Source organism: Zea mays, chromosome 3, assembly GCF_902167145.1.
Source record: "Zea mays cultivar B73 chromosome 3, Zm-B73-REFERENCE-NAM-5.0, whole genome shotgun sequence".
Classification (NCBI taxonomy): Eukaryota; Viridiplantae; Streptophyta; class Magnoliopsida; order Poales; family Poaceae; genus Zea; species Zea mays.
In genome coordinates this window covers 135392902-135404854 of record NC_050098.1, presented here as the reverse complement: position 1 = coordinate 135404854, position 11953 = coordinate 135392902, and the positions used below count along the sequence as shown (strand labels likewise).

The window sequence follows — 11953 nt, the reverse complement described above, 5'->3', positions numbered from 1 at the left end:
GAGGCAACGAAGATGGTTAGAGCTGATCAAAGACTACGAATTGGAGATTCATTACCATCCAGGCAAAGCGAACGTAGTGGCAGATGCTTTGAGCAGGAAGAGTCAAGTCAATCTGATGGTCGCTCGTCCGATGCCTTATGAGTTGGCCAAAGAGTTTGACAGGTTGAGTCTTGGGTTTCTGAACAACACGCGAGGAGTCACAATTGAGTTGGAACCTACCCTGGAGCGGGAAATCAAAGAAGCGCAGAAGAACGATGAGAAGATCAGTGAGATCCGGCGACTGATTCTAGATGGCAGAGGCAAAGATTTTCGGGAAGACGCATGAGGTGTGATATGGTTCAAAGACCGCTTGTGTGTTCCCAATGTCCAGTCTATTCGGGAGTTGATCCTCAAGGAAGCTCATGAGACAGCCTATTCGATTCACCCTGGTAGTGAGAAGATGTATCAGGATCTGAAGAAGAAATTCTGGTGGTATGGAATGAAGAGGGAAATCGCAGAGCATGTGGCTATGTGTGATAGTTGTCGGCGGATCAAGGCAGAGCACCAGAGACCAGCTGGATTGTTGCAACCGTTGCAAATTCCCCAGTGGAAATGGGATGAAATCGGCATGGATTTCATAGTCGGATTGCCTCGTACTCGAGCCGGCTACGATTCCATTTGGGTAGTGGTGGATCGCTTAACCAAGTCAGCCCACTTCATACCTGTCAAGACCAACTACAGCAGTGCAGTATTGGCAGAGTTGTACATGTCTCGGATCGTCTGTCTTCATGGTGTGCCAAAGAAGATAGTGTCAGACCGAGGAACGCAGTTCACCTCTCATTTCTGGCAGCAGTTGCATGAAGCCTTGGGCACACATCTGAATTTCAGTTCAGCTTATCATCCGCAGACAGATGGTCAGACCGAAAGGACCAATCAAATTCTTGAAGACATGTTAAGAGCCTGTGCGTTGCAAGATCAGTCCGGATGGGACAAGCGATTGCCTTATGCAGAGTTCTCCTATAACAACAGTTACCAGGCCAGTTTGAAGATGTCACCTTTTCAAGCGCTTTATGGAAGGAGTTGTAGAACTCCGTTGCAATGGGATCAGCCTGGGGAAAAGCAAGTGTTTGGGTCAGACATTCTGCTTGAAGCCGAAGAGAACATCAAGATGGTTCGAGAGAATCTGAAGATAGCGCAATCAAGGCAACGAAGCTATGTAGACACCAGAAGAAGAGATCTGAGTTTTGAGGTTGGAGACTTTGTCTATCTGAAAGTGTCACCGATCAGAGGAGTCAGAAGATTCGGAGTCAAAGGCAAGCTAGCACCCTGCTACATTGGTCCGTATCAGATTCTCGCAAGGCATGGAGAAGTGGCCTATCAGCTCAGCCTACCAGAAAATTTGTCTCTTGTGCATGATGTCTTTCATGTGTCTCAATTGAAGAAGTGCTTGCGTGTGCCAGAAGAGCAATTGCCAGTTGAAGGTCTTGAAGTCCAGGAGGACTTGACCTACGTTGAGAAGCCAACGCAAATCCTTGAGACCGCAGACAGAGTCACCCAAAGGAAGACCATCAGAATGTGCAAGGTCAGATGGAATCATCACTCTGAGGAAGAGGCAACCTAGGAGCGTGAAGATGATCTGATAGCCAAACACCCTGAGCTCTTTGCTAGCCAACCCTGAATCTCGAGGGCGAGATTCTTTTAAGGGGGATAGGTTTGTAACGCCCCAAATTTCGAGTTGAATTTTTTCTTTTCTCTATCGCTCGCTAAATTCGGGCGTTACCCCTCTTTCCCATTTCTTTTCGCTAAAACCTCACCCGTCTTCAAAACTTTAAGTCATGTGATAATGGTAAACCCTAGAGTTAATTTCTTTGATTTGCTGCACCATGCCGAACCATGCATTTTTTGATTGTTGAAAATGTGAAAGCATTCATATAGAAAATAGATATAAAAAAAGGGAAAATCTTTTCTTTTCTCTCCCCTCCCTTTCCTCCCCTTTTTGGCCCAGCCGCCCCCCACCCTGGGCGCGCGGCCCAGCTGGCCGGCCGGCCCAACCGGCCACGCCCCCTCTCCCATTTCCTCGCCCCCCCCGCTTTGGGCCCAGAAGCGGCCCAGCCGCGCCCCCTCCCCTCCCCTGCGGGCCCCGCCTGTCATCCCCTCCCCCCCAAATCTCTCTCCCCTCCCCTACCCAGCCGCCTCGATCCCCTGCTCGCCCGAAGCCGCCGCCGCCGATCCCCGCCCGCGGTGAGCCCCTCCCTCCCCCTCTTCTCTTCTCCCTCCCCTCCCTCCTCCTTCCCCACGCCTGTCGGCGCTCTCCCCGCGGCGTGGCCGCGCCCGCCCGGCCCCAGCCGCCCCGGCCGTGTCCGCTCCGGCTGCGCCCCGTCCCGAGCTCGCCCCGCCCTCGGCTCGCCGTCCCCGGCCGCGCCCCGCCCTCGGCTCGCCGGCCCCCGGCCGCGCCCGGCCTCGCCCGCCCCGAGCTCGCCGGCCATGGCGGCCCGGCGGCCCGCCCTGGCGCGAGCGTCCCCGGCGCGAGCGTCCCCGCCCCTCCCCTCGGCGTGGTCAACCGCGACGCCGCCCGTCCTGCCCCCCCCCCCCCCCCGGCGCCCCTTGGTGCGTGCGCCCGTCCGGCGTTCCGTCCCGCCACGGCGTGCCCCGCCCCGCCCGCGCGCGCTCCCCTGCTCGCGGCGTGCCCCATCCCGCCTCGGCGTGCTCGCCCGCCCGCTCGCCCCGGCGAGTCCTGCTCGCGTCGTGATGGCCCCGGCGCGGCCTCGAGCTCGGCCCAGCGTGCCTTTGGCGCGCGGCCTTGAGCTCGGCCAGCGCGCGGCCCCGACGTGTGCACGGCTAGTTCGCGGCGCGTGTGTGCGGCCTTGCGCGCGCGCTGCTCGCGTGGTGCGCGCGGTGCCTTGGCACGGCTCGCCGTGCCCTCGTCTACCCCTAAACGTGCCCGTCTACCCGCCCCCGTATATTTTATGCGCGCTAATCACGTTGTTCATGTTAATGAAATAGGAAACTCAATTTGGAAATTGGTTACGTTAGTTAATTCATATAGCTAATCGTCTAGCTCATTTAATGTTGATCAACTGAAAGTGGTCATGTTTCTATTAGTGCATTTAGCTAATCCTTATTTTTGGAGCTAAGTAGAACTAGAGCACGTAACGTGTAGTTATTCGTCTACCCGTAATGCGCCTCGAGCATAAGCTTTAACCCCTGCGAGACCTTCCCCCGTTTCTTTCTAACCATGGTAAATGTAATATCATATGTCATATTCTATACATGTTTAATCTACTTGTTCTCTTGTATGGTGTACTGTTTGTTTCCTAATTTGAATGGATGGATGTATGTATGTCTGCACTCGCATAGAGAACGATCCGGTTGAAGAGCCCGAAGAACTCGCAGGAGAAGCCCCTGAGCAACAGTCGGTTGGTGGAGGCAAGTGTCCCTTGACCTATCTCTGTCCTATTCATTCTTTAATTCACCTCCCGCATTACACATTTATGCCTAAGGATTGACTAGCTTTGTTATCCATGTCCTTGTTTACCTATCTGGGTTGGGTTATTATTGCTTAGTCTTATGCTGTTGCTCCACTCTAATCAATGAACATGATGAGAATGCTCAATGATACGCTGTTTTCCCTCTTCTTATTATGATGTTATACTTGTGGCCTTTAAGGGGGCTCGAGCGGTTTCTCGAGTGCCTCTCCGTAAGGACTTGTTCGTTGGATGACCGTCCGGGAAAACAGTGCAACCATGAGGGTGGAATGGGGTGCCCTTAGCTGAATAATTAGAGGATCCGGGGTGTAGTTCACTTCGCCGTCGTGTCGTCAATGGGGCTCGGTGTATGCGGCTCTCTCTGCCAAGGTTGATTTGTCCCTTGGGGAGGAGTGTGGTACATTTAGGAAACCTAACGGGCGACTACAGCCCCGGGGAATCTTTGTAAAGGCTACGTAGTGAAACCCCGCTGGGTCACCTTGGTAGTGATCAATGGAGAGTCATGATCTCCGGGCAGAAAAGGAATCACGGCTTGTGGGTAAAGTGCACAACCTCTGCAGAGTGTTATGAAACTGATATATTAGTCGTGCTCGCGGTTATGAGCGGCCAAGGGAGCTCCAGTGATTAGTGATATTTGATCATGGATGTTTGGATTGCAGGTGACAATGAGACTGATGGTTCTTGGTTTTGGCTCTGGTAATGGTAAGTGGTACTCTTTCCGTTTGGAAAGGAGTACGTTTGGGTTAATAACGTGGGTTAACCCTAAAACTTGGCCTTCTCTACTAGTAATAATAATCTGACCAACTAAAAGCAACTGCTTGACTTATCCCCACATAAAGCTAGTCCACTACAGCCAAACATGATACTTGCTGAGTATGTTGATGTGTACTCACCCTTGCTCTACACACCAAACCCCCCCCCCCCAGGTTGTCCGCATTGCAACCACTGCTCAGGAGAAGATGAAGCCGTGGAAGGAGACTTCCAGGAGTTCCAAGACTACGACGAGTTCTAGGCGTGGGTTAGCGGCAACCCCCAGTCGGCTGCCTGTGATGGCCGCGTTTATCTACGTTTCGTTTTCGCACTTTGATTATTTGTAAAGACTATGTGGATGTCTCAGACATATGATGTAATCGACTACTATTTCCCTTTTTAATACTATTTGAGCACTGTGTGATGATGTCCATGTTATGTAACTGCTGTGTACGTGAATTGCTGATCCTGGCACATACATGGTTCGCATTCGGTTTGCCTTCTAAAACCGGGTCTGACACCACCTAAGCATAATACCATATGCCCTTTGTATAGTGGATCAATATATGTGTGAATAGGTAGAGCTTACATGATGAGAGAGAGTCTAAGATAATGTACCCTAGTTGCTCTCTTAGAGCTACTACCCATTCTACATGACTACTACCTTGTTGAATGTAGTAAGTCCTTGTGTTCTTTGATGAAATTTTACCTATTGTTGGAGTCCCCTTGGCTAAGTTTCTCTACTCTTCCCTTTTATATCATGAGCTAGGGAGGAGAGTTGCATTCATGTATGGATGGTGTCTCACCATCAAAGGTCCAACTACTCATGTCTTGACATAGTCGTTGAGTCATACACAAGGCTTGCATTCGATCATGCCACAGTGGCAAGTATGTCCATCCATGGAACATATGAGTGCCCACACCATTAGGTATAGTGCAACATGTAATGGCAGTAGCTGCACGCATTACATAGTGCCTTTGGGTATACCTATTGCTTCGTTGCGTGGCTATGGTGTTGTTTTTACTATAACATTGTCTTTCATATTAAATGTGGCAGATAGATGTCTTATCCAATTTTCTCGGTGTTATGTGTGGCTTTCCCTATTGGGTGCACACATAAACACAGTCTCCATACTGTTAGGGCCATGCTACCGAGGCTTTGCTGTCTGGAACCGTCCTGCTCTATGGTCATCCTAGGGAAGCAATGACTTTGACTTAAGGTCCTCGACATGTGAGGGACCTAAGAGCACCACACTTACGTCATGCTGACCCTCACGTGGATCCATCTTCTACTGAAGGGATCCTCGGAGGGCATTTTATCTTATCTAGGATTATGCCTTCTTCTGAACACGGGCACACGTAATACTCATGAGATTTTCTATGAAGTGTTTTAGGTTGTTCAAGTAGTAGTCATGTGATGCTCTTTTTTGTCTATTACATTTTTTCTTATGGTTATTTTTGTTTCTACTTATAGCTTGTTGTGATGTTCACATTGTATATATGTGATGTTCTATGATTTATTTTATGATGTTCACGTAGTACAAATTAGATGTTCCATGATTAGTATCTACATAGTAATCGTGAGTTATATGATATATTTAATGTTGTTCTAATAATATACATGTGATGTTCTATATGTTTTGCCATATTTGTATTTTTTTCTTTCATCTATTTACATTTAATAATTATTTTTATTTCATGGATTCCTTTTTATTTCCCATGTTATAGTTTTTCCTTTTATCTTTTTCTTGTTTATTTTCCTAACTATATAGGTTTTTTACTATTTCATGTATGTCATCTGGCACATTTGGTCTAAAATTTAATTCTTGTGAGGCGATTTTTTTTCTTGAACTTAATTTGTTTGATACTGTGTAAAATACACATATTTCATTCCTTACTCAAAATTTTTATATGTTGTAGCCATAGCAGAACAATAAGTTTAGCCTATCTCCAACAACTTACTCATCCATATTTCTAATTTCAAACTTTAATCTAGTGTAATGTATATTGCAAAACAATATTTCGCACAGCCATGTACACGATCCGCTGACCATAACCTTACATCTCGGGTTCAAACTCTTACCATTTTTACTCATGTATTTTCTATTTCTTTTTTAGAAAATAGTGCAGTACTTTACGCTACGGATGTGGAAAAGCGTGACAGTTCACGCACAGGCTGGGGCCACCCTCCCGCTACCCCTATTCTCTGCGGAGTGTACGGAGGGGACACACCTACGTCCAACGGCGCCTCCGTTGTCGCCCCCTCGAGAGGGTGTGTCAATCATTTTCCCATATCGAGAGGGGAGCTCTAATCTCCCCCTCTCTACTAAATCATTGTATTTAGTGTAAAATTGATCTGTTTTGAGATTTTTTTTACAATATAACAATGTGTATTACGGTATTATAAGTATGATATTATTTTTTAAAACTCTAAAAACTAATATATAAAATTCAAATAGTTTAGCTAAATGGTAAAGGGGAGATGAATAAGAAGAATGATTGGAAAAGATAAGAAATAATGAAAGAATAGTTAAATAAAAGATATTTAAATATGAATAGAAAGTAAGAATGGAGAGATTTGGGAGGAGGAACGGTGCGAGATAGCCTCAGCAGAAGCGTGCCCTCGATCGGCGCTGTGCTGGATGCCAACCTGGTCGCTGTATGGCAGCACCCCCTACTCTGGCGTATTTTTTTAGATAATGGAAAAATCATCCGACCTTGGCCTCAAATGAGGTTACGGCCATTTATTACAAGGGACGCAGGCATATTGCCAAAACTCCTCCTATGACCACATCAGAGAACCCCAACTAGCCAAATTGAAGAACTTCAGCTACCGAACCACAGCTACTACATAGTTAAACGCAACGCATATCCCCATCCAAAATTGCTAAAGAACTGTAGTAGCACCCTCTCCACATTACGACATGAAGACTTTATTAACTCTTGGTCCTCCCTTCTAGGCTGAAGCTGAGACCAGAAGCGGCACCAATATGCTGCCCTGAAGGCTACCTGCACACATGATTTAGGAGATGAATTATTGAACACCACATCATTTCTACTTAACCAAATAGCCCAACAAATTGTCGATGCAACGGTTAATAGTAAGTTTCGCACTCTGGGAAGCCTCCCGCTCGCCCAAACCCCAAACAAATCATTAACATCCCGAGGAGGTCTCAACCCCGTGCTTATCTGAATCAACCGCCAAATGAATGACGCATACAAACAACTGAAAAACAGGTGCTTTATTGTCTCCGGTCTACTACAAAAGCAACATATCTTATTACCATTCCAATGCCTCCTAGCCAAGTTATCCTTTGTTAATGTTACCCCTCTTTTGAGGTACCACATAAAAATCTTAATTTTCAGAGGAAGCCTAAGTTTCCAAAGGTCCTTATTATCCACCCCCATCCCATTGTTAAGAGATGCCAGATACAGAGACTTAACCGTAAACATCCCGTTGGCGGTCAAGTTCCATCTGAACAAGTCCCTGTTTGAATTCAATTCGGTATGCGCAACAAGTGAGACCAATTGAAACCATTGGACCCTCAACTGTTGAGCCAAACCCCTCCGAAAGGAAATATTTAAGGGCACCGTGGAGAACACACAGGCAACTGTTGAGTTCTTCCTCCTCGCCAGGTTATAAAGAGACGGAAAACAGAGTTTTAACGTTCCCGACCCGAGCCAATCATCCTCCCAGAAACGCACCTGGGACCCATCATGAATCACAAAGGTTCCTTTACTAATGAATGTGTCCTTAACTTTCATAAGACCACTCCAGAAGTGTGAATCAGTGGCCCTGCGCTGCGCCTGGGATAAGGTTCGATTGGCCAGATATTTACGTCTCAATAATGATTGCCACATTCCTTCTTCATTGAGAAGTTTATACAACCATTTGCTTAAGAGGCATTTATTATGAACCTCTAAATTCAAAATGCCTAGCCCGCCAACCTCCTTAGGTTGACAAATTACATCCCATTTGGCCAGCCTATATTTTTTCTTATGGCCCTCCCCTTGCCAGAAAAAACGCGATCTGAAATAATCTATCTTCTCCAGCACACCTTTTGGTACCTCAAAGAAAGACATCATAAACATCGCTAGACTGGTCAACACAGAATTAATTAATACGAGCCGCCCTCCTACTGACATAAGTTTTCCTTTCCAACTGCTGAGCTTTTTCTCGAATTTGGCCTCCACTGTTTTCCACTCACCAATTGTCAACCTACGGTGGTGCATAGGAATCCCAAGATATCTGAAGGGTAGCCCACCAGAACTGCAACCAAACAGCCGTGTGTACCTCCCTTCATCCTCTTTTGCCTTCCCATAACAGAATACCTCACTCTTGTGAAAGTTTATTTTAAGACCAGATAACTGCTCAAAGGCACATAATATGAGCTTCATATTCGTTGCCTTTTCCAGATCGTGATCCATAAACAAAATTGTATCATCGGCGTATTGCAGAATGGATAACCCCCCATCTACCAAATGCGGCACCAAGCCCTTGATCTGGCCATTTTCCTTTGCTCTATTAATCAGGGTAGCAAGCATGTCCACTACCAAGTTAAAGAGGATAGGAGACAGCGGATCGCCCTGCCTCACCCCTCTTTGGGTCTGGAAAAAAGGACCCATGCGATCATTAACTCTAACCGCAACATGGCCCCCCTTCATGAAAGACTCGATCCAACTACACCAGGTACTTGAAAAACCTTTCATACGAAGGGATTGTTGAACAAAGCTCCACTTCACCTTATCATAAGCTTTCTCGAAGTCGATTTTGAAAATGACCCCATCCCTTTTCTTCGTATGTAGCTCATGAATAGTCTCATGTAAGACCACCACCCCCTCCATGATATTTCTTCCTGGCAGGAACGCAGTCTGCAGGGGACTGATTACATTCTGCGCAACCTCCGTGATCCTCTTAGTCGCAACCTTTGTGAAGATTTTGAAACTGACATTTAGGAGACAAATTGGTCGGTATTGTTGAACCGAGATCGCCTCCCGAGTCTTAGGAAGCAAAATAATAGTCCCAAAGTTAAGACTATACAAAGGGAGATTCCCTGTGTGGAACTCACGAAACAAAGCCATAAGATCATCTTTAATAACATCCCAACAGATTTGATAAAATTCCGCCGGGAATCCATCAGGACCTGGAGCCTTGTTATGTTCCATACTAAAAACCACCGCTTTTACTTCATCTTCAGAAAATGGCTGGGTGAGCTTCTCGTTCTCAACTTGAGTAACTTGTATTATATCATCTCTAAGATCCTCATCCAGAGTAAAAGACGTGCTTTCTGGGGGGCCAAAGAGATTTTTATAATAACCAGTTATATGACTTTTTAATTCTCCCTCGTCGTATAACATACGAGCTCCATCCGTCATCTGGAAGATTCGATTCTTCCTGAATTTTCCATTGGCTATCATCTGAAAATATTTAGTATTACTATCCCCCTCCAGGAGCTTCTTGACCTTCGCTCTTTGATACCACTTTATTTCCTCCTCCCGGAGTAGCTGAGCAAGCCTGTTCTGTAAGTAGTTGTGCAGATCCAACTCCGTAGTACTCAACAGAACTACTTCAGCTCTCTTATCTAAATCATCAAGCTTAGCGATGATCTCCTTTTTTTCCTTTTTCAACAACCCCGAAGTGTGCATTGCCCAACCCCTTAAGTGTTGGCGTACCTTCCTTATCCTGGCTTGCCATTTCTCTAAAGGAATAGAACCTCTTGTCTCATTTACCCAAATATCTTTTACCATATCCACAAAACCATCCCTCAGAAACCAGCCTAGTTCTAACTTGAACGGAGGAATTGTTTGGGCGGTTACAACACCTGTACTAAGAAGCAGAGGAGTATGATCGGATATATTTCTCGACAAGGCATGTACCGAAGCTCTAGGGTATTTTCCCTCCCATTCTGTAGCTAGCAAAATCCGATCCAACTTCTCATAAGTCGGAATATCCCTAGTATTAGCCCAGGTGTACCTTCGCCCTGACATCTGCAATTCTCTTAGATCAAGACCATCGATTACCGCATTGAATAGGAACGGCCAACGATGATCAAATCTATCATTATTTTTCTCAGATGGAGATCGTAAAATATTAAAGTCTCCCCCAATGAGAATAGGTAACGTTTCTGTATTGCTCAAACGGACTAGCTCAGAAAGGAAATCTTGTTTGAAGCAGTCCTGGGCAGGGCCATACACCGAGACAAGAGCCCATTTAAAACCATTTGCCTTATCATGCAAATTAAACTTAATAAAGAAATCCCCTTCCGTGATGGCACCAACATCAAAGACATCAGCGTCAATTCCCAACAACATCCCCCCAGATCTACCATGAGGTTCTTTGCAATGCCAGATAAAATTTTTCCCAGCACACAAATTCCTTAGTAGATGATCTGGGAAGGATTTGCGGCCTGTTTCAGAGAGGGCAATAAAATTGAGACCGTGTTCTTTGGTCAGATCCGAAACGTATCTAAGCTTTTTCAAATTCTTGAACCCATTGCTGTTCCAAAAAATTCCTTTCATTGGTAAACAATTAATTAATAATCAAGCCCGACCTTTTTTGTTAGAACACAACGAACCCTGACTAGATGGTTTTGTACAGACTGACTTAATCAGCCCATCAGTGCCATCCGTCTCTTCATTCATAACATCCCCACACAAATGATTTAAAATGAAATGATCAAACTCTTCGTCCTCAACTACTCCCTTCCCCATAAAATCAGATAATTCAGCCTTGTTCTTACCCACTAGCTGATCCTGAACTCTATTAATCTCTAATTTTTTCAACTGACCAATAGAGGAAGCAACTAAACTAGGATTAGAACCCGCTAAAATGCCAATATTTTTAAAAGAATCAAGAATATAATTATCGGGTAAACTAATAAAGGAAACATTGTTACCTTTAGTCGGCTGGTCGTCCAGGTTGTATCCCGCTTTCAGCCGTACTGCTCGAACAAGCGAGTCTTCACTCACCGAATCTGAGCGGCGCGAGCTACGACGCAGTGCTTGCGCTGTTCCTGACAACGCCTCCGGGATACTGCCCAACTTTTCAATACTAATAGCATTGACCGAGAGACTGGTGCCCTGAGATTGTTCCAGAACCAGCTGTGTATGGCCAGCGCACACCGATTTCCCACTGGTCGTGTTGCTGTTCAGCATAGAATCCGACACCTTGTTAACTGCCCCTGCTGAATCCTTTGATGTTCCCTTCAAGCTCGCCCCCTTACTCCCTCTTTCACCTATTTTGTGATCCTTGTTTTGATCCTGAAATTCATCATCATCATTTTCCCCGATATGATCCATATCCATCGGCAAAGGCTGGTCACCTTCAGCTTCTGACTCCACCCTGAATTTCAGTTCATATAAGTAGTCTCCAATTACCACATCAACTACTTGCGGAATCAAATTCGGGTCAAGCACGGCCACCTTCAGCCTTGCCCTGTCAAATTTCCGAGTAAACAACATATCCACCTCTTTTGAGATGCCTAGCATAGAACCAACCGCCCAGATTACTGAGTACTCTCTAAGTTCCTTAGGTAAACCAGTGAACTGCACCCAAGCCTTAGGCATCTCATATTTTATTTCCTCTCCAAGCCCCTCTTCCTTGACAAGCATCTGTGCACCAAATTTTGTATGAACAGTTAGTACTGGAAGGAATGAGCGGTAGATTTAGAGCATGTTTGATTCGCTGTCTAATTTGCCACATTTATCATACTTTTGTGACTAAAATTAGTTTTTCAATT

General features: G+C 45.9%; 1 protein-coding gene across 1 annotated transcript; it reads right to left on the bottom strand.

The window, feature by feature from the left end:
• Positions 1-6878: 6878 nt before the first annotated feature.
• On the bottom strand, positions 6879-11865 carry LOC118476702 (uncharacterized). The gene is made up of 2 exons (XM_035966310.1): positions 11111-11865; positions 6879-7223 (listed from the first exon to the last, which is right to left on the bottom strand). Exons 1-2 carry the CDS (start codon positions 11823-11825, stop codon positions 7171-7173), a joined length of 768 nt encoding a protein of 255 aa, XP_035822203.1. The 5' UTR covers positions 11826-11865; the 3' UTR covers positions 6879-7170.
• Between the last annotated feature and the right edge of the window lie 88 nt (positions 11866-11953).